This window comes from Podarcis muralis, chromosome 5 (genome assembly GCF_964188315.1).
Source record: "Podarcis muralis chromosome 5, rPodMur119.hap1.1, whole genome shotgun sequence".
In the NCBI taxonomy this organism is placed as follows: Eukaryota; Metazoa; Chordata; class Lepidosauria; order Squamata; family Lacertidae; genus Podarcis; species Podarcis muralis.
The window spans coordinates 93,583,580-93,606,702 of NC_135659.1; the positions used below are offsets into that span (position 1 = coordinate 93,583,580).

The 23,123-nt window shown below is 42.5% G+C and overlaps 1 protein-coding gene across 8 annotated transcripts in view; it reads left to right on the forward strand.

Annotated features, from left to right (window-relative positions):
* ARFGAP1 (ARF GTPase activating protein 1) overlaps nt 1-23,123 on the forward strand; it is a 39,156-nt gene that overhangs the window by 8,378 nt on the left and 7,655 nt on the right. For 2 of the 8 annotated variants that reach the window (XM_028735432.2, XM_028735433.2), the window contains exons 2-9: nt 2,298-2,361; nt 4,280-4,389; nt 5,069-5,240; nt 5,775-5,875; nt 6,619-6,708; nt 7,356-7,452; nt 8,734-8,790; nt 10,338-10,370. In XM_028735432.2, the coding sequence (XP_028591265.2) occupies nt 2,302-2,361; nt 4,280-4,389; nt 5,069-5,240; nt 5,775-5,875; nt 6,619-6,708; nt 7,356-7,452; nt 8,734-8,790; nt 10,338-10,370 (720 nt within the window). In that variant the 5' untranslated portion in view covers nt 2,298-2,301. Of the gene's footprint in view, nt 1-2,297; nt 2,362-4,279; nt 4,390-5,068; nt 5,241-5,774; nt 5,876-6,618; nt 6,709-7,355; nt 7,453-8,733; nt 8,791-10,337; nt 10,371-12,142; nt 12,173-15,237; nt 15,295-17,687; nt 17,748-23,123 lie in introns of all 8 variants that reach the window. The other 6 variants (XM_028735426.2, XM_028735428.2, XM_028735427.2 and 3 more) reach the window with 6 other exon arrangements.

Here is a 23,123-nt window from a genome sequence, read left to right on the forward strand (position 1 = left end):
TTCTTTTCTCCCTGCCTGACACTTTCCTTTTATGGGGAGATTGGAGAACGCCAATACAGTTTTCATTCTGAGACGGTGCAACTCTCTTTGCATCCTCTCAATCTCCAAGGCAAAACAGAGTTCCTTTTGCTCAGGAACAGCCCACTTTATTTCAGAGCAGGAAAAAATAAGCTTCTAATCATTTTTAAATCCCAGAATTATTTTTTTTTAATTTAATCTCTTGTGAACTAATGCAAGAAATTAGCTACTGGTTGAATTAGTTCCTGGTTGAAACCTCTCCTATGCCACAATCTCACTGGGTAGTTTAGGCAAACTGTTCTTACTCAGCCGTAGCCCTTTCTCTGCATCTTTAATATGGGCTATAATAATATTGACTTTCCTTCCAGGGATGCTGTAAACATTGCAGCAATATAATGAAAAGCTTTGAACCTCCAGCACTGTATTCCGTATATTCATAACGTCTAGGGTCTGTGTGTACTCCAGACAGCGTTTACCGTTTATGCACAGTAGGTAGGGAGCCAGTCTGCAGAAAAATAGGAACCATAGCTCTCCCTCCAGTCCCCCTTTATAGGCAGATATTGTCACAAATGCACATCCCTCTTACTACCAGGGAATATCCACGCTGGCAAAGAATAGAATGGAGACAAAAGCTCTCAGCAGTCGGGATGTCTTAAAAGAACACAAGTGATGTGTTAGTTGCCTCTCTGTGTCGGTTGCTATAGGTTTGATTCCTTGAACCCGTCCTCCTTCAGTTAGGGATCCTCAAATTACAGGGACAGGGAGATGGCGAGGAGTAATAATAATAATAATAATAATAATAATAGTAAATTTTATTTATACCCCACCCTCCCCAGCCAAGACCGGGCTCAGGGCTGCTAACACCAAATATAAAAACAATTGATTAGAATACAGCTTAAAAAACAAAATTAAAATACAACATTAAAACATTAAAATGCAGCTTAATTTCAGTGGAACTCAATCAAAAACTTATTTGGGGATAAAAACGTCAAGTCCTCACCAAGGCTAACTATCCAGACTGGTCCTACATGGGCCAGAAAAAAGCCAGGGAAGTCCCCAAATAGGAGTTCCAACACAGAAGGAGAAAGGAAAAAAGAAAGAGGGGGAGGGAATCAAATTGATTCCAAGCCAAAGGCCAGGCGGAACAGGCGGAAAAAGAGTAGGGTCTCATTCATTGTCCTTCCCCTTCCTCCTGCATTTTTTTTTTTTTTTGAGGGGGGCAAGACCCCAGTTCTACAAGCCCTGATTATTGACCATGGCAACTTAAGCCGACAGGGTGCCTTCAGATACTGTTGGGGCTGCCTCTGCCTTATGGCATGCCATTTTCTGTGACAGTCAATTAAAGGGAATATCTACTTCAAATCTTGCACGAAAGGCAAGCAAACCTGCAAAGAAACAACCTTTACTCACTCAGTAATAATGTGCTCCTTCAATTTGTACAACTTTCCTCATGAATCACATAGGGAAACCGGCTGACAGGACATTAGTTCCTGGCTTTGCTGGTTATTTTGCTGCAATGCTATATGTCACTGTGGTTTTTCAAGGAAAAGGTAGTAGTAGCTAGAGCAGCGCATAAAACTTGACAGTAGAAGTAATATAAATGGGAAGGTTTTATTATAGAAAGGCGCTGCCTGAAGCTTAAAACTGTATTGACTTTCCTTGGCTGAGAACATACCTCACTTCAGAATAGTGTTTATTATGTAAAAGATTAATTCTTTTGAAAATGTGAAGTATGGTGTAAAACTGATTCATTCTACCAGTAACTTCTATGACTTTGAAGCATTTAATTGGAGTTGTTTTCTCCAGTTGTTAGTTTTTCCTGTTCCCAGTTCAGCAATAATCCCAGTACAGGATAATTTAAGAGAGATGGAACATTATTAACACCACAGAGACACCACAGTGCAAACATTATCCTGGTGTCCCCTTAAACTATGGCTTGCAAATGGGCACCCAAGCTTTGGAAATCTGCACTTAGTACTGCTTATGATTCATTGTAATCTGGCATTGCAGGTACATCATGGATATTTTTACCATGGTTCCCCCCAAACCATTTTTTGGCACACCTATTTCAAATGGGCTTCAAGGGTACCTAGTTAACATGATCATTTGTTTAGAAGCTGAGAATCGTAGTTAATGCTAATATCCAAACCCCACCCCACCCCAGCAACCTCCCTGCTACAAACCATGGATCGTAGGGGCATCTCTGCAACAGCTATCTCTACTGGGTTGCAATGTAGTTTTATATCCGATCTCTTAATTTATTTTCCTCTCTGTTGCAGGGCCATGGCAAGTCCAAGAACAAGGAAGGTCCTTAAAGAAGTGCGAGTGCAGGATGAGAACAATGTAAGCAGTTTCGTGTATCCCCTTAGCAGCTTATGATTCAGCAGCTGTGAGTCATCTGCACCTCATGTTAGACACTTGCCTTTTGTGTGCTGCTCATATTAGTGTACAGATTTGCCTTTATGAACTCTCTTTCTGGACCAGTTGTCATAAAATGCCCTGTCGTCCTGATCAAACCGTATGATATCTGCATGTGCAAAATAAATATTGCAAGAATTCCTGCATGTAGTGTCTTTTTTGGATAGTTGGGCCCTATTGCAGCAGAACTTCATGCTCGCACAATGACTTCTGTACGTTGGAGCAAGTTTATCAAAATAAAAGAAGCAAATCATCATTGATGGGGTTCAGTCGTGCTTGTTTGCAAGATTGTTCTTGAAAACCTCATGCAACAGATTTTATTTCTTTATATAATATGATGTCCTGTAATTCGGTTAGAAAAGTCAAAGTACAGTTTGAAACTTAGGCTGTGTTGCTTTTCCCATCTACTTCTTGAGTAAGTCCTGTTGAAATCAGTGGGATCAATTTACAGTCGTACCTTGGGTCCCGTATGCCTTGGTACTCGGATGTTTTGGCTCCCGAACTCTGCAAACCCGGAAGTGAGTGTTCCAGTTTGCAAATGTTCTTTGGAGCCTGAACGTCTGATGGTGCTTCTGCAGCGTCCGATTGGCTGCAGGAGCCGCGCTTTGGTTTCCAAACATTTTGGAAGTCGAACGGACTTCCGGAATGGATTCCATTCGGCTTCCAAGGTATGACTGTACATCAGTGAGACTTGATTCTGAGGAAACATGCACAGAATTGCACTGTAAAAAACCGCAACCAGCTAAAAGAATGAGATCAGCAATATTTAATGCTAAGAGCCAATAAAATATTATAAGACTTGAGGTCTTTGGTGCTGTAGGGACTAAAAATTTGCATCTATGCTATCCTATGTACTAGCTGATGATCTCTGATTTAAAAAGTTTACATTTTTTATTGTATATATTTATAGTTGTAAAGCACTTTGATATTTTTTATAAAATTGTGGTATACAAGTATTTTTTAAAAAATAAATATAGGAGAGTTCCACAGATGGCAAAGTATCGCAGAAAAGCCCTTTTTAAGTCAGTTGGGTAGCAATAAGGGTGGGTACCCAGAGAGGTGTATCTGAATGTGATTTCGGTAATTGGGCAAGCTGGTCTGGCAGTAGACAGTCCTTTCCATCCATGCTCTAATGGAATGTTTCCATGTAGATATACTCTTGCAGGGCAGATTCCAAAAGCCACTGGCTGGATGTTACATCTTAATTGGTGTGAGTAGTACTGAAGCACTTTAATATGAATAATTTGATTAGTGTGTTAGACTGAATGGCAGCCTGCAGCTTCTACTCCAAATAAGTTAGCAGACAGAGCAGGCTGTAAAGCTCTAATTATATATGTTGAGTACCGTTTTTATTTGCTTTAGCTGCTTGATACCGTTCCCTTTTTTCAAATATCTCCAGAGCAGCTTGAGAGTAGAAAATTAAAAATAAGAAATACATTTAAAACAAAATACAAATGCAATAGTAGCAGCAAAGCCAACTGGAAGGCTGGCAAGATGAAAATAACCTTTCTACCTGGTGACAAAAGCATTGTAAGTTTGGTGCTGTGTGAACCTTTATGGGGAGAGAATTCCAGAGCTGAGATTCCACCACAGAGCATCTCTTATCTCCTGTCACCACCTGCTTGAACTTATGGAACCTGGAAAAGGGCTTCCAAGGAAGATTTTAATACATAGACAGACTTATGTGGGAAATGCAGACGTTAATACTCTTGGTACCGCTATCAAAATAGCAAGGTTTGCTTTGTTTCGTTACTTCTAAATAACGTTTTCATATCATTTCGGAGCTACTCACCTGGAGTAACTACTGAAAACAGAAATAACTTCCCCCATTTTTTTATTGCAGGTTTGTTTCGAATGTGGTGCATTTAACCCTCAATGGGTGAGTGTGACCTATGGAATTTGGATCTGTCTGGAATGCTCAGGGAAGCATAGAGGCTTGGGTGTTCATCTCAGGTCAGTCATCAATGGTGATAACAAATACGTTTTTGTTGGGGATGAAACAAGTAAATGAAAATGTATATATTGGAATACATTGGCTGCATTCACATCCCACACTGAAGCACGGCTAGCTTGCCATGCCCAAGCCGGAAGGAGCTGCAGCGAGCCTTGAGCTTATGTGCTTTCGCTTCTCCTGCACAGCTGGGAGAAGGACTTTGAGAGTGTTTGCTCCCTGGATCTTGGCCTGTTGTGTTGTCTGGAGCAGGGATTGTGGTTTATCCCTAAGTTCAGTATCCTCAACGCAAGCCACCTTCAAATTGGGTTGTGAAACTGGCTTCCTTAAACTATAGCCATAGGGATAAACTATGATCCTTGCTTCAGGTGACACAGCAGACATTACTGTCTGGATCCAGCTTGGTGTCTGATTTTTATTTTTGGGTTGTTGTTTTTTTACATTTCAGAGCAACATCAGATTATTTATATAATGTGCATGTGTGTATGCTCCAGCTTTAACTTCAACGGAGGTGTCTCCTAGTAGCGACATACACATAATTCACTTAGGAGTCTAAAATTGATCCCTGCCCACCTGGTGATACAGAAGTTATTTGGGAAAGCTTTTGTTGCTGGTGTACAAAGCTGCTGATGCACAAAGATATTAACAATGGGGCGTGGCGGTTGCCTTTCTGGTTCTCAGTTTTGTGCGCTCTGTCACAATGGACAAATGGAAGGACATTGAACTGGAGAAAATGAAGGCTGGTGGTAACCGCAAATTCCGGGAGTTTTTAGAGACTCAAGAGGACTACGATCCTTGCTGGTCGCTGCAAGAGAAATACAACAGTAAAGCAGCCGCGCTCTTCAGAGATAAGGTAAATGTAATTAAACAATGATTTCAGCATTCTTGGACCATTCAACATTCATGCCAGTTTGATGCTTCTGGGGACAGTATATGGAGGCAACAGCCCTTTCCTGCTGGTTATATCTCTTGTGTCTGGCACCCAGACTCTGAACAGTGCAGTTCCATTTATCTCTGTGGCTAATGTCTATTGATAGACATCTTCTCCATGAATTTTCCTAGTCCCTTTTTAAAAGGTCTTCTAAATAGATGGCTTTTGCCATCTCTTGTAGTGAATTCAGCAAGTTAATTACACTTTGGATGTGAATAGCTGGTTTCCTGGGCCTTGATAAAGCAGTAGGGAGCATGGGTGGCCCTACAAACCTATCTGCTTCCATTCCCTGCTTCAAGATAGTCCTTCTGTGGTGCTTTCCCCCCAGTCTCTGGGGCTAGGGAGTTGCATATCCTTTCGCGCAGAGCTTAGAAGCAGGCTACATCGAACCTTTTCTCTGTTTCTGCTGCGCAGCAGCGAATAGAATTTGTGTCTTTAAGGTATTATTCTTTTTAGGTGGCAGCAGAAGCGGAAGGTAAAGAATGGTCAGTTGAAACTTCTTCTGCCAGAAACTGGACTCCACCTCAGCCCAAGGTTGCTCTGTCCTCAGCTCACCGGTAGAGATCTCTTTATCTTGCACAGTGTGTGGTTGTTCTAAGGCTATTATGTTAACCATCTGAAGGTGCTTAGACTAATGATGGAGATGAATACTGGAGAATGCGCATGGCTATTAAGGTTACCTGCAACATCGCATCTAGGGGGATGGGCCATGCTGTTACATTTTTGTACCTGTTACCAGGGAGATAGGAGAAGAAATGGGGCTGATGTTAGTCTTTAAGAAGCTGACCAAGGTTCTTCATTTTATTTTTGATCATGCTCTTCCTCTCTTGCGTTGCACATAGAAAGGCAGACCTCTTTTGTTTACTGTATTCATCTCAAATTTATTTCAGAGCGAGATGCAGCACAACTATGATGCATAAATTACATACAAAAATTAGTTAGAACAATCAAAAGTATAAATCAGCATAACAAAAAGGCAGGCAAAATAACATTAATAAGTCTCCAGGGCTCCAGCAACGTTCCTCGTCACCTACAAATGGCTGGGTAAAAAAATTAAGTTTTTTCCTTGATGCTGAAATTATAAGAGTGTCTGTACCAAGAGTACTTCCAAGAAGGGGAGGGGGTGCATTCCACAAATGTGCTGAGATGTTTACAGGATTATACCCTCTCTTAGCAAGGTTTGCTCATTTACATTTATAAATGCCCCATGCACTTTTCTCCAGTGCTTATCAATTTCAAGTGGTCCAATTACTATGGCATAATAATGTTTGATGTATGGGTTTGTTTGTTTTCTTTGCAGGAGCTCTGCTGGACAACCCCAGAATGCTGGTGCTCCTTCTGACAAAGCCTTTGAAGATTGGTTAAATGATGATCTTGGCTCCTATCAAGGGTAAGAATCACTTCTCCATTAAATATAGGGCTCCTTCGTTGTCAACTGTGATTGTCCTCTCCCCTGTGGTTACCACCCCTGTCCTAGATGCTCTGCACAAAGCTCCCTTGCACTGAATTTTCCATAAGATGCTAAGGGAAAAGGATGCTTGCTTCACGGAGAACTCTTGCAAGACCGGCATGAGTCTCTCTCACGCCCTCTAGTCCTCTGGGGAAAATAATAATAATAATAATAATAATAATAATAATAATAATAATAATAATAATAATATATAAAAAAACAGTGAGAGGCGGGCCTTTCCTAAGTTATTTGCCCATGAAAGAGAACTTGTGAGGATTTGTTGGAAACCCAGCCAGATGGGCGAGGTATAAATAAATTATTCTCCTCCTCCTCCTCATCTCACCAGGGAGACCCACAAACATTCCTCTCTCTCCTCCAACAATATAGGTAAAACAACCCTGTAGATAAAGCTTGCATCACTTGCTTATAGTGGTTTAAGGTATATCCTATATTTGAGCTCAAACATGTAACTTTCTGTTTCATTTGGTTTATAGAATGCTTATGTTCTTCCCCCCTCCTTTTTCCCCACAGTATTGTCTTTTGATCATAAATGCCTTTTGCTCATTTTCTTGTGTGCTTTGATTCAGGGGTCAAGAAAATCGTTATGTGGGGTTTGGGAACACAGTTGCGCCTCCCAAAAAGGAAGATGACTTTCTCAATAATGCCATGTCCTCTTTGTATTCAGTAAGTAGCTGCTTTTCCTGTGCATATGCTGATATAAGATGCATTCTTATTCTTTCACTCTTCTGTTGCCACTAAGCAAGCCAAGGTTCCCTGTATTACATCATGTCTGAAATTTCAATTTAAAAAGTAGAGATGACGGCAATTTTAGACAGATTACTTCAACACTCTGCTAAGAAATGAATAACCATGCATCATAGAAAACAACTACAATGGACAACTTGACTAATGGTGTGCTTGATTGCTTATCGGAATGGTAATCAAATCAAAATGATAATTCATCCGCTTGCTTTGCTTTCTTGCCACAATGCTGCTAGTGTTGATTTCGTTCATGTTTAGCTGCGCTAACCTTTCTTGCCTTCATGCTGGTCTTTCTAGAAATACCAGCCCAGCATTTTAAAATCAAGTAACATGGGATTATTCTCCTTCGTTCTCTCTACCCTCTCAAAACATTCGTTTTCACTACAGTGACAAGCAACTCGCCAGTTCTTTTTCAAAATGGTTTTCAATGCATTTGAAAAGAGTACACTCTGAAATGTCAGTGGCCTCCTCTACCTGCATAAAGGCTTCAGACAGGGAGAATGGAACTGGCAGGAGGCTTCCCGGGCAGGAGAGTAGGGAAAAGAGCTACTTGCTGTGGCTCCGTTTTACAAAATCAGCAGTGTCATTGTGTATGGTTAGTGTAGAAAAAGAAGAAGAAGAAAACAAGAGAGTGGGAATCATGATTTGTAGAACTTGCTTGAACTTGAAGCTAAGAGCTGGTGACTTTCCAAACCAGGGAAACCTTCCAAACTACATCGGCTCCCCTGAATTAAGGAAATGATCTTTCCCTTATTTTGCCTCACCTTTCTACCTTCCTGTAGTTTAGCCCATGGATCGAGCAAGGGTTGCACGTTTTTATTATGGCTACCAGTTTTGGCCTTTGTGCAAGTTTGTGAGCTGTGCACTTTCAAACAAAGAGGCTGAGCTTACTGGGTATTGGGGTAGCGTATATGACAAGGTGGATGAGTCTGTGCTGTTACGATGCAGAGCAAAGGTGGGGAACCTGAGGCATTGCAGACGTTTGGTCTCCAACTCCCATCAGCTCCATCCAATACAGTCTATCATTAGGGATGGTGGGAGATGGAGGCAAACAATGCCCAGAGGTCCAGAGGTTCCCCACACCTGATACAGAAAGGTTATTAGATTTTTTCTTCACTTGGTTGTTGAAAGAAACATCTTGTTTGTTTGTTTTACCTTGGTAAGAATGGAGCAGGCCTAACCATTCTCTGCTTCTTCTTTCAGGGGTGGAGTAGTTTTACTTCTGGAGCGAGCAAGTTTGCTTCTGCAGCTAAAGAAGGTGTAAGTAAACACTATAATCCAGCAAATGAAGTTATCCAGCTTGCTCTATGTAATGGGGTTTCTCTTAGGAAGCTGACCTTTTTCAGGCGAAAACCTAAAAGGAACCAAGCACCTGCAGCGATGGGCTTGGTTTGTTGCTTCCTCTATTTTGCTAAGGATGCCTTCAGATTAACCACCCGTTCACCAGATGATCATCTTCCCACATAAGTGCTTTTGAGGAATTGCTGTGTGGTGTAAGCTTTAAATGGCCACCCTAGCAGGAGGGTGACTGCTATCATCATGTGAGACATCAGGTCAACTGAATCCATCCTGAGAACTCAAAACTGCTGCATTGTAAAATAATCTGCTTTACAGGCTGCAAACAGTGCTGTCTGAAGAGGAGTTCAGACACCCCTCTCACCAGGTCAAACACTTTAAAAAGTCTTGCTGCACCATTCATACACCAAATCCTGCTTTCATCTAGCCACCTCATAGACCAGGCTGCTTTGCCCTGCCGCATGGCAGAGCCAGGCTTGGCTGTCAACCAATATCCTGTCTAGAACACAAGAACCCTTCTGGTTCATTCTGCTTCCAGCACAGCCAGCCCGATGCCTTTGGAAGCTCGCAATCTGGGCATGAAGGGAACAGCCTTCCCTTAATTTGTCTCTCGCTCTCTGTGTGTGTTTTCATAGATTCTCATATCCTGAAGAATATTGCCTTTTACAGTGGAGATTTGTTTTAGCTTTCAGGTCTGATAGCTGCTGTTACAGCTACTTTTTATGGATTCAGCTAGTCTCCTTTAAAAAAGAAAAGAAAGCATGCTAATTGATATTTATGAGAAATTACTTGTGGCGGAGTTTTCAAAAAGGCATGTTTTGGAAGTGGCATTGATGCTTTCAAGTGGTTGAGCATCTTGGCTGTCCTTGATAGTCAATCTAATTTTTATCCAATTTCCCCCCCTCACCTGCTTTTTAGTTATAAGAGCAAGCTGGAAAAAGAGGAGCATAGTGCTCTGGTTCTCCTTGGCTGGTGTGAGGCATTTCTGTACTGGCAAAGGAGAAGCTCTCCCTCCGCAATTGAATTTGGAGGTGCAGACTTCCTTTCTAGTGGCAAAATGATTTTAGAAAACATTTCTCTGGCGAATGGGATCCTCAAAACCCACATGGCCATATCACACGTGGGCAGAACATAAGAGGATGTGTACACAGAATAACCTTGAAGTGTGGAAAGTTAGTTGTTTTTCTGCCTATAGCTTACAGCAGAGGGCGGGGGGACGGGGGACGGGACCAGTGTTTGGGTAATGCTAGAAGTCTCCCATATGGAAGGATCCTAACAAAGCAAAGTTTTGAGATTAGTGGCTCTCAAAACTTCCTTAGAGTGGTAGGCATTTTGTAAGATTTTGAGAAACATAAGAACGTTATAATGTCAAGAGGGGAAGATGTTAGGTTGCTGCAGTAAAGCCACAGAATAATCTTGTGGCGCTGCAGTCCACATCATCAGTGTCTGTGCTTTGAATTGCTAAGGGAAAATAAAACATTGAAACAAATAATTTTTGCTTCTATTAACAGGCTACCAAATTTGGATCTCAAGCAACTCAAAAGGTGATTTTCACAAGTCCTTCTGTTATGTGGCTAACCCAACACTAAAAATCTTCACTGGTTCTCTTTTCCTCAGCAGTTTGAATTCTCTTGGAATATTTACAATCTCCCGGATCTTCTCTGAGAAACTGCAAATTAGGTTCCAGTGTCAGAGGTATTGTGATGAAAGCGTCATGTACTCTTTAAGTTAGGAAGCAGATGAGGTATGTTTTGAAGCACACTAGAAAACAAAGGTTGCACCTGTTGACTCATCAGACATTTTTTTAGTGGTTTGCTACCAAGTTGCAGAATATCTACAACTGGATAGCAAGAACCTGCTCTAAAAACCTATAAAACCACTCATCATCTTTGCACTTTGCACCGTCGACTGTTGCTTTTTAAAAAACCGAGACAGCCTACTGTTTCTATCAGGCATGTGTCCTTTCTTATTTTAATAGAGAATGTTGTGTCATACATCTAAATTGAACAGGGGTTCTGTTAATTCACATTCCACTTATGGCTTATGCATATTTTACATTATGCAGAATGGCTGCAGAATTTACTCCTTTGTCACGTCAAGCATTTCGCCTAAGGGAGCGGCGGAAAGCAATTCATTAGAAGTAAATAAATCTACTGAGAGGGGAATTGTAGGTTATGCAGTGTACGTAATGTGGAAACGGATTGCAGCTTCCTTAGGTAAAATTATGTAGCCTGCAGTTAGTGTTGCAGAACCTCAAATATTACTTCTCTATTAAGCAATAGCCTCCAGACTTGAATTGCCTCCTAATCAATGCACAATTTGCATAGATCATAACTTGGGGCTGGTTGATACTATGCTGGAGTCTCTGTGGGACTGCCATAAAGTCACAGCTGGGAGATGCTCAGATGATGGTGCTATTTATAGGAACTGAGGTGTTTACATGTGTGTAATATACCCACACAGAGAAGCTGGTTCATACAAATGATATCTGTTTGCAAGCATCTACAAGCTACCTTCTCAATGGCAATTCTGCATGTTCCTGAGGTGCTTGCCTTGCTGGTGAAGGGAACACACTAATAGAAACCAGCTTCTATAAGAGCGTATTTGTACTAAAACAAACCTAGGCAGTTTGTAGAAAGGCGTTGGCAAAGGCTTTGGATTCTATGAGGACTATATCCTTGGGTGCATTCACATGCCCAGTGAAATTAATTCTTGTTTAACTGAAACCGTCTTGCAAGCTAAAATGGTGTGTCTTTCAAGGGAAAATTAAATCAGTATTCCTGGCAGATGTTGGCAGAACACAAAGCCTGCAGATATTTTCCCCTTCTGTAAAATATATAAGGTTTGATATTGACTTGATTTTCCTTTCCTGCCTTCTTACAGGAGTCATAGATCCTTATTTAAAACTTGTTGACTGTCATATTAGTATCAACATGCATATTTATTCAAAACGCTACACTGGAGTTAACTTACCAGCCCTACTGACAAGCCACTTCAGCAGCACTGCTGCCTTCTCAGTCGGTACATGATGGCAAATTTTCCCAATTAACAATTGGAGCTATTGCTTCCTAGCTCGTGCTTACAAGCTGACTCTCACTCTCAGCCCTGACTGTATAATTTTATTTTTGTTTATTTTTGACAATTTAGTTTGGCGTGGTAATCAAGAGACTAAACATTTTGCTTGTCGTTAAGGCGCTGATGTTGGGATAAATATCATGCTTTCTTGCCAGGAACAAAAGAGTACATTAGATCTTTTGCTAAAAGCTGCTTCTTCTACCTCCCTTGCTCTCTTCTCTTGTGCTGCCTGGGTGTAAAGTTTTGGGGCCACAAACAGCAGGCAGATCCGGTAAAGCCCTCCCCTCAATTCTCATGCATGGGTGCTTTGTTTCTGTGCTGAGTTTGTACATTTTGCTGCTAGCTGTCTTTTATAATTTCACTTTAACCCCCCTCACTTTGAAATCAAGTCATTTTTGTTGAACGGTGTTGTCTGCATCTTTCTGTAATGTCTCCTTCAGCTTGTTTTAAAATAGGCTGCATCAAGCAAGAGTCCTAAGTATATATTCCAATCCATACTATTTTGTAAATGTTGGATGTCAAAGGCTCGCTCAACGCGTGGGTGGATGGGATGAGCACTCAGGCCTGAGGTGTATCCAGAACTGTATTTACATTAGGGAAGTATTTGGAAATGAGGTTAGTGTGGCGTTCGTACGGAGCCCCCGGTCGTCTCACGGACTATTGACCCGTACACCACTAATCCACTGCCACCAACCAGGTCCTCCCTGGTAAAATCACTTCAGTCTCAGCTTTTCAATTCATAAAGAAGAGTGTATTTTATTTCAGACTTAAAACAAAACTATTACAGCATTCCAAACAGTGTTCCTCTTTATTTTCTTATTCTTATGTTCCTCTCTCTATCTCTGCTACCACCCCACACTCAAAGACCAACTGCCTAACTGTCTCTCTATTACCAACTGCCTTTCCCAACCAGCCAACCCACTCAAACCAACCAACTACCCACCCACAACTCCCAACGAACTAACTCCCAGAACTCCTCCCAGAACTCTTTTATAGACCCACTGACTCCACCCCCCTGGGCTCTGCCTGTGCAACCTATTTAACTATTTCCCCTCCAGCACTCTCTTATGCATGGTAACGTCACAGTTAGCAATAGATGTTCCCCTGAAGGCTTTGTTCATGGGGGAAAGGGTGTTGAGCATTCAGTCACAGATCTGTCAAACCTCTGTCTCTTTCACAGGGTTAACAATTCCATCAGCTGCATATTGTCAGGAGAATAGGTTGTGCATATTCTGTGAATTGAACCAGACACTGGCCCTCATAATAAACAAGGGCATTGACTAGACAGACTTACTTTAGGTTGTGGACTTCCACACTATCCTGTTAGCATCAACAGGCATGGTAACAGATAAAGAAGATGCCAGCCATGTTGGTTCAATACCTTAATTGTTTTCATTTCTGGTTTAACGTGGTGACAGATTAGATGAGGAGACTGTGGTATTAGGCAGGAAGATGAGCAGGGATTTCTCCCAAGCTTTACAACTTAAAGGTAAAGGTAAAGGGACCCCTGACCGTTAGGTCCAGTCGTTACCGACTCTGGGGTTGTGGCACTCATCTCGCTTTATTGGCCGAGGGAGCTGGCGTACAGCTTCCGGGTCATGTGGCCAGCATGACTAAGCCGCTTCTGGCGAACCAGAGCAGTGCACGGAAACGCTGTTTACCTTCCCGCCGGAGCGGTACCTATTTATCTACTTACACTTTGACGCGCTTTTGAATTGCTAGGTTGGCAGGAGCAGGGACCGAGCAACGGGAGCTGACCCCGTCACAGGGATTCGAACCGCCAACCTTCTGATCGGCAAGTCCGAGGCTCTGTGGTTTAACCCACAGCGCCACCTGCGTCCCTTAAGCACACATAAATTACAACTTAAGCACACTTAAATTTAAAAATCAGAAAGGAAGAGTTCAGTCACTCATCCCATCCTTAACTCGCAATGCATGTAACTGCAGAGTAAGACAAGCTTCAGGAGAAGTGCAACTGTGTTCCTCCATAATACTTAGCATCCAATAAGAAATAGCAAGAAATAACATTATTCTGGGAAACAACTGAAGGATGAGTAGAATGTTCTTGGTCTAAAGCAGGCACCCCCAAACTTGGCCCTCCAGTTGTTTTGGGACTACAACTCCCATCATCCCTAGCTTAACAGGACCAGTGGTCAGGGATGATAGGAACTGTAGTCCCCAAACAGCTGGAGGGCCGAGTTTGGGGGTGCCTGGTCTAAAGGGACTACGGGTCATCTATTCCAATCCATATTCCCCAAAGCAGCTACTGTAGGGTCAACTTGGGCAGTCTAGATCTGAGTGTCATAAACATAATGTTACATAAAGGAATAAACACAAGTGTATTCCTTCTCTTTTTAACCTCTAACCAATAATTCATTCTCTCTCTCTCTCCCTCTGTCTTCCCCCAATTAACTGGGTACAATTTCGCACCATTTCGTATTTCTAGTTGTAACACTTTATACGTCTAGAGAAGTAGAACAGGGCAAAGGAAGTGCATCTCCCGGACTAACAGGCCACACCTGAGGCACCAGAGTACAAAATCAGTTGCGTTTCATTTCTAGTTTAAAAGCCTTCTGCATCTCTTTCCTAGGTAGTTGTCTGTTTTTTCTACAAGTTATGTTTGTGCATCTTGGCAAAGAACATGAAAGTTAGGCTGTGGAATTGGGAAGAGCAGGTCTTCTGCGTTACCCGGCCACAGGAAACCTCATATGGGCTTGCCATTGCTTGCGTAACTTCAGAGTATGTTGCATTTATCTTTCCAAAAGAACTTGCTGACTTCATGTTACTGTAGTGCAGTGGTTGTGATCACCCAGTAGCTTCAGTGTGGTTAGCTCCCATGCCCCTCCAATAATTTTAAGCTAATGTCTACATGATATGGGCCATATTGTGTTCTTACATCTGAGTAACCACACAGTGTGACCAAACCACTTGAGTGAAGTTTTCTTGCGTGTTGCTGGAGCAGCATGGGAACTGACCTCTCTGTAGTGGCAGCACATTCATCCCTAAAGTAACCTTTGGTTTAGCAAGGATATTTTCTTTTGGTCTGTTGGGACTTGCTTAAAGGAACCAGTTCGAGGATACTGAAGCAGCCCTGTAATCTTGTACATCTCAGTGTATTTCCCCGTCTCTTTGTGAATACGCATTGTGTGCTTAAAGCTCACTCTCTCGCTTGTACCGGGCAAAGCTCAGGGCTCCTCTGTCCTGCTTTTGTCTTTTTTTCTTTCTTTCTTCCTTTTCTTTGAAAGTCTAGTGGCTACTTTCCGTGGCAATACATGTTAGATGTTTCCTATGAAGAAAAGTGTAACTGACTTTTGTGTTTGTTTTACTTTTAACTAGGCTTCAGAGTTAGGTCAGAGTATAAATGAAAATGTCCTCAAACCTGCACAGGAGAAGGTAACTTTGGAAATGAGTACATTGGTAATGGGGACTGAATACCATTTTCCTTCTTATACACACGAGCTTCTCCAGTGTGAAATTGTGTGCACACAGGGTGGCAGTACAATTCCTCCCCAATGTAGTCTAAAAACCACTTCCCTGTTGGTGTTATCAAAACCAGGTTCTGGCATTATACTTCAGGAGATTTGCAGCCAAAGATCTGAGAGTCCAGTTCAAAAGGATGTGACATTAACATTTCCCCCTCATCCTTCTTGGCTGTTTAATTCGTCTGTCTCAAACGCTTTGTTTATTTATTATCGTAATATCTCTCCCTACCTCCAAGGAGCTCAGGGTGGCTTACAAGCAACTATCTTACCTTTAAAAGACATGGGAAGGCGGCCCTGTTTAGGGAAGTTTTTAATGTTTGATGCTGTATTGTGTTTTTAATATTTGGTTGGAAGCTGCCCAGAGTGGCTGGGGAAACCCAGCCAGATGGGTGGGGTATAAATAATAAATTATTATTATAATTACTATTAACCCTGTGAGGTAAGGTATTTTAAGGGAAAACATGGCAGGTCTAATGTCACCCCATCCTAGCCAAGTCAAGACTTGAACCTGGGTCTTCCTGTTCCTAGTCCAACACAATAACAGCACCCACACACCAGCACTCTTTGGCTGGATCATGCCACTCCTTCCAACAGCATACCTCCCTAGGCCCTCTTTGAAGGGTTCCCCAAGATCCAGGTAGTTTTTTAAAAACCATAATCTTGCTTGACTTCCCTCCACTCCCCCTCTTGGTTTCATTGTTTAGTATTTATTCATGCATGTCCATGAAACCTTATATGCCTAAAAATCCAATTTTAAGCCTTCATCTTAATACAAGTGACATTTAAAGATCCAGCTAGTTTAACACAGGGGGCAGGGTTGCAATAAAGCCCCCCAAAAGCTAGAAAATGCCATAGATAAATAATATGGGGCGTTACTGAGAAATTTTCACAAATGCCTGACATAGTAGAGACTTGGAACACGTTTGAACACTTAATTGAATACCCTAACATGAGCACTAGCACGTGAATGGGGATACTAATCCTTGAGGCTGGGGCAGCTGCTAAAAAGCCCCTCTGCATACTGCTGTTTTCACGTTTCCCAGAGATCACAGGTGAGCTAAATACTGAAAAGGAGCCTATTTTAATATTTCAGGGCGTGCAGAGAAGGCTTCCCCAACCTGGTGCTTAGGATGTTGTAGAACTTCAGCTCCTGCCATCCCTGATCTTTGCCCATGCTAGATAGCCCTGATGGTAGCTGTAGTCCAAAACATCTGGAGGGACACGAGGCCGAGGAAGGTGGTACAGAGATATTTTCAGAATCACGTTATGTAATTCCATTTTGATCAAGTATTGGTTGTTCCCATGAATATGATTCAGTTGGGTGTTTCAGCTTTCAGAATTTCAGACTCTGCAGTGTGATTTTTATAGTCTCTTTCTATTAATAGCAACCTGTCAGGTTATGTCCGTTTTGCAGACAAGGAAGTGGGGCTAAAATAAATAAAATGCAAAAGCTTATGCAACCAGTGCAGAGTTGAACTCAGAACTCTGGGGGTATTCTAGCTTGTTGAACCCTAAGATTATTCACTTTTACTCTAGGCCAGTGGTTCCCAATTAGCTAAGTACTGCAGACCCCCTGTTTTTCAAAAGCTAAGCCATGTACCCTCTACTTTTGAAAATGTTGATATCTCTGTGGTAGTTTTGATTGTGTGAATGGTGCCACCATACCCTCCCACATGTCCCAGTGCAAAACCTTAGGGCCACGCTCCTGCATGAGTCTTGTAACCCGTGCGAGAGCACGGTCTCAAAAAATGCGTAGTTTTGGGGCACCGTGATCTCGGCTGAGGAGGAGGGACTTTTTCAGCCCCTGGTCCATCAATGGCAGTTCTCCTCTAAAGACACAATATTGCTAAATTAAAGGTAGAATAATTAAGTTTTGAGGATTATGATCTGTGCTGCATCAATTGCAAACTTTTGAACCAAGTTAGATATTATTTTAGATGTCATCAGACATCTTAGGAGGGGCTCTGAATAATGTGTAAAGTTCTAAATAAGGAATGCATTTATGGTATAAAAAAATGATATGATTATACTTGTAAGAATTGCCTCACTTTTTAAAGTAAGTGCTCACCGTGCCATTGGTTTCTTGATTGGTTAGTATGCTGCATCCGAAGTCTTTGTGTCCCCCAAGGAAGATTAATTCCTGAGTTCTTAGCAGATAACCTTTTAAAAGTAGCAAACTCTCCTGACCTCATTGTCTGTGGAATGAAAGATTTGTGTTTACTTTTGGTGCAAATAGCATTTCTCTCAGGTAGTTGTGGCATCATTTTGTTCTGCGCCTAACTTTGGACATCTTGATTCATGTAGGTAAAAGATGGAAAAATTATGGATGATGTTTCCCAGGGAGTCTCGCATTTGGCTTCCAAGGTACGATGCGGCCTTCCTATCGGATAGGAGGCCAGGAATTAAGCCAGTCTCCATATTCCTTAGGCATGTTGTGCTCCAGCGCTGGAAGCAATTTCTCCTGCAGCAACGCAGCATTGACAAACAGCTGTCTATTCTGTTGTTGTTTATTTAGGCCCAATTCACACGTGTCACTGAAAGTGATTGGGTTGCATCTGTTTTGCATGGAAATCAGTTTGACTATGACCTCACATGCAGGGAGCCGGCATTTATGCTGTGACTGAACAAATCATTGAATGTTACAGCAATGCGTGAACCAGGCTCATGTGTGAAAACTGACTCCCTCAATATCTAGTAAAGGGTATTTCATAAATGGTACGTGTACCATTGATGTGACAAAAAACACTTTCCTGTGAGCTCACAGGGTGCATTTCTAAAACAAATTCTCTTCCTCATTATGAAACGTAGCAATGGGTGAGCCAATAAACCAGCCATAAAGTTTGCAAAGGAATATGGAAACAGCTTAAATTGAATACAAAGACTTCTAAATTTTGCTAATATACGTGCCTTCTCCCTTTCTTCTGTTCTTGCTGCCAATGCTTAATAAAACCGGTAAGTGCTGATGCTTCCTAGATTTAACTATTTTTCTCTTGAATGCTTTGATTTTAAAATTGCTCTGATGCTGTTTTAAGAAAAGCAGTGTGTAAATTTCCTTGGAAAGATGTATAGCGTTAGTACTTTTCGTAGCTCTGGTATCAGTGGTGAGCTCACCTTTCATGAACATGTTGTGTCCATCCCTTATATGAAAAGTTCCCAAACTCTGGCCCATGAAGAGTTGGTGGCCGCCAAGCTTCACTCAGGTGCTTCCCCAGGATTTGTGGTTGAAGATGAGAGACAGCGCATCCATTGGATAAGACATTTATATTGGCTTCTAGTTACATTTGTTTGCTTCTTTTATTTATTTTATTTTATTGTGTTACAAATTGGAATTCAAATTGTAATACAATGAAATGCAGTACTGTATATAATAAGTAAAAGAAATCGAAATCAAATTAGAATCCATACAGCATCTACCGCACTGCATTAAAATTGTTGCAGCAGGCAGAAAAATCATTAAGTGGCAGCTTTTCAGGTTCTTCATAGAATCATAGAATCATAGAATCATAGAATCATAGAGTTGGAAGAGACCACAAGGGCCATCGAGTCCAACCCCCTGCCAAGCAGGAAACACCATCAGAGCACTCCTGACATATGGTTGTCAAGCCTCTGCTTAAAGACCTCCAAAGAAGGAGACTCCACCACACTCCTTGGCAGCAAATTCCACTGTCGAACAGCTCTTACTGTCAGGAAGTTCTTCCTAATGTTTAGGTGGAATCTTCTTTCTTGTAGTTTGGATCCATTGCTCCGTGTCCGCTTCTCTGGAGCAGCAGAAAACAGCCTTTCTCCCTCCTCTATGTGACATCCTTTTATATATTTGTACATGGCTATCATATCACCCCGTAACCTCCTCTTCTCCAGGCTAAACATGCCCAGCTCCCTTAGCCGTTCCTCATAAGGCATCGTTTCCAGGCCTTTGACCATTTTGGTTGCCCTCCTCTGGACACGTTCGAGTTTGTCAGTGTCCTTCTTGAACTGTGGTGCCCAGAACTGGACACAGTACTCCAGGTGAGGTCTGACCAGAGCAGAATACAGTGGCACTATTACTTCCCTTGATCTAGATGCTATACTCCTATTGATGAGGCCCAGAATTGCATTGGCTTTTTTAGCTGCCGCATCACACTGTTGGCTCATGTCAAGTTTGTGGTCAACCAAGACTCCTAGATCCTTTTCACATGTACTGCTCTCAAGCCAGGTGTCCCCCATCTTGTATTTGTGCCTCTCATTTTTTTTGCCCAAGTGCAATACTTTACATTTCTCCCTGTTAAAATTCATCTTGTTTGTTTTGGCCCAGTTCTCTAATCTGTCAAGGTCGTTTTGAAGTGTGATCCTGTCCTCTGGGGTGTTAGTCACCCCTCCCAGTTTGGTGTCATCTGCAAATTTGATCAGGATGCCCTTGAGTCCATCATCCAAGTCGTTGATAAAGATGTTGAATAAGACCGGGCCCAAGACAGAACCCTGTGGCACCCCACTAGTCACTCTTCTCCAGGATGAAGAGGAACCATTGATGAGCACCCTTTGGGTTCGGTCAGTCAGCCAGTTACAAATCCACTGAGTGGTAGCATAGTCAAGACCGCATTTTACCAGCTTCTTTACAAGAATATCATGGGGCACCTTGTCAAATGCCTTGCTGAAATCAAGGTAGACTACATCCACTGCGTTCCCTTCATCTACCAGGCTTGTAATTCTGTCAAAAAACGAGATCAGGTTAGTCTGACATGACTTATTTTTCAGAAATCCATGCTGACTATTGGTGATCACAGCATTCCTTTCTAGGTGCTCACAGACTGTTTGCTTAATGATCTGCTCCAGAATCTTCCCTGGTATTGATGTCAGACTGACTGGGCGGTAATTATTTGGGTCCTCTCTTTTCCCCTTTTTGAAAATAGGGACAACATTTGCCCTCCTCCAGTCTGCGGGGACTTCGCCTGTTCTCCAGGAATTCTCAAAGATGACTGCCAGTGGTTCTGAAATCACATCTGCTAGTTCTTTTAATACTCTTGGATGCAGTTCATCTGGCCCTGGAGACTTGAATACATCTAGACTAGCCAAGTATTCTTGTACTATCTCCTTAGTTATTCTGGGTTGTGTTTCCTCTGCTGAATCATTTGCTCCAAATTCTTCAGGTCGGGCATTGTTTTCTTTATCGGAGAAGACTGAGGCAAAGAAAGCATTGAGGAGTTCAGCCCTTTCTGTGTCCCCTGTTTGCATTTCACCATCTTCTCCTCTGAGTGACCCCACGGTTTCTTTGTTCTTCCTTTTGCTACGAACATACCCATAAAAGCCTTTTTTGTTGCTTTTAACCTCTCTAGCAAGCCTGAGTTCATTTTGTGCTTTAGCTTTTCTGACTTTGTGTCTACACGTGCTGGCTATTTGTTTGAATTCCTCTTTGGTGGTTTCCCCCCTTTTCCATTTTTTGTACACATCCTTTTTTAATCTTAACTCAGTTAAAAGTTCTTTAGATAGCCACCCTGGCTTCTTTAGGCACCTTCCATGTTTCCGTCTCATTGGTATTGCCTGAAGTTGTGCTTTTACTATCTCCCTCTTAACAAACTCCCAGCCATCTTGAACTCCCTTTCCTTTTAGTATTACTGTCCATGGGATCTCACCCAGCACTTCCCTAAGCTTTATGAAGTCGGCTTTCTTAAAGTCGAGAAATTGAGTCCTAGTATGCTTGGCTGCTCCTTTCCGCTGTATAGTAAACTTCAGAAGAGCATGATCACTCGCGCCTAATGATCCTTCCACTTCTACCCCACTAACCAGGTCATCAACATTGGTTAGGACCAGATCTAAAATGGCTGTTCCTCTTGTTGCTTCTCCCACTTTCTGGACAATGAAGTTGTCTGCAAGGGCAGTGAGGAATCTGTTTGACCTTATGCTCTTGGCTGAGTTTGACATCCAACAAATATCAGGGTAATTGAAGTCCCCCATTACTACTACCTCCCTTCCTTTTGCATGCTTGGCCATCTGTTCCAGGAAGGCATCATCTATGTCCTCCGTTTGGCTTGGGGATCTATAGTAAACTCCCACAATGAGGTCACTGTTATTCTTCTCTCCCTTAATTTTGACCCAAATGCTCTCACTTTGGCTTTGAGGTTCTAAATCTTGGATCTCTTCACAGGTATACACATCCCTGACATATAACGCCACTCCTCCTCCTTTCTTGTCTGGTCTGTTTCTTTGAAATAGATTGTATCCCTCCATTATTACATTCCAATCGTGGGATTTATCCCACCAGGTTTCAGTGATTCCTATTATGTCATATTTAGTTTGCTGTACCAGGAGCTCAAGCTCATCTTGTTTATTTCCCATGCTTTGCGCATTAGTGTACAGACATTGAAGTCCATTAATCATTCCCCCGTGTCTCTTATTTAAGGATTTTTTCCTCCCACCACTAGGTCTGCATGCTCTTTGCTCCATTCGGTCTATGACATTTGGATGATCATCTTCATCAATTGATAGACTCCTACCTTCAGGAGCACTGTCTCCCTCCCCCACATTAGTCAGTTTAAAGCCCTCCTGATGAGGTTTCTGAGATTTTTTGCAAAAACATTCCTCCCAACCGTTGTGAGGTGCAGCCCATCGCTTGCCAGAAGTCCATCTTCAAGAAACTGCAGTCCGTGATCTAAGAATCCAAACCGTTCCTGTTTACACCATTTGCGAAGCCAGTTGTTCACTTCCACTATTTTTCCCTCTCTCCCTGGGCCACGTCGTTCAACTGGGAGGACAGATGAGATGACAATTTGTGCATTTAATTGCTTCAATTTCCTGCCCAGAGCCTCGTAATCTCTTTTGATCTTCTGGAGGCTATTGCTTGCAGTGTCATTGGTTCCCACATGAACCAAGAGGAAGGGGTATTTGTCAGTGGGTTTTATGATTCCTTGCAGTCGTTCAGTTACATCTTGGATCTTAGCCCCGGGGAGACAGCACACTTCCCGAGACATCTTGTCAGGCCCACAGATCACTGCTTCTGTTCCCCTCAGTAGGGAATCCCCTATCACCACCACACGCCTCCTATTAGGTCTGGTCGGGGTTCTTCTGTGAGCTGTCCGTTCCAAGGTCGCCTGGACATTCCCTGAGGACTGCCTTTGCTGCTCGTCTTCATATACCTGATCGACTGTAATGAGGGAGAGATCCTCAAATGGAGTCTGCTCTTCGTCTTCCATGGTAGGGGAAAGGACCTCAAAGCGATTGCGTATTTCTAAACAATCAGAGCGAACCCTGGGCCTCCTACTTCTTTGAGTCACGTTTCTCCATATATCTGGCTCCTGTGTTGGTGAACTAGCCACCTTCTCAGGGGAGTCCCCTGTCTCTTCCTTGGTGGAGACGGTGTGCTCTGTTGCTTCCAAGAAGAGTTCCAGGTCTCTAATTCTTTGGAGCGTAGCTACACGTTCCTCCAGTTGCTGGACTTTGTCTTTTAAGAGGGCAATCAACATGCAATTGCTGCAGGTAAAGCTGCCTGCAACCTTTGGCAAGATGGCAAACATTGCGCAGGAACCACAGGCGACTGCAGCTGTTCCCTCACCCTCCATCTTGAGAACGTGTCGTTGGGGGTGACTACAGTGGTCCTCTATCATTAAAAGTGTGGAGACAGGACAAATAAATCCCCCCCAAAAAACCTAGGTCTCCCCCAACAAATGTTTGAGACTAGCTCCCCTAAATCTAAAATATGCATCAAACTGCGCGCGCCGCTAGGCGCGCGCCGCTGCCCTAAAACTCTGATAAGCTCCTCCCACAGCTAAT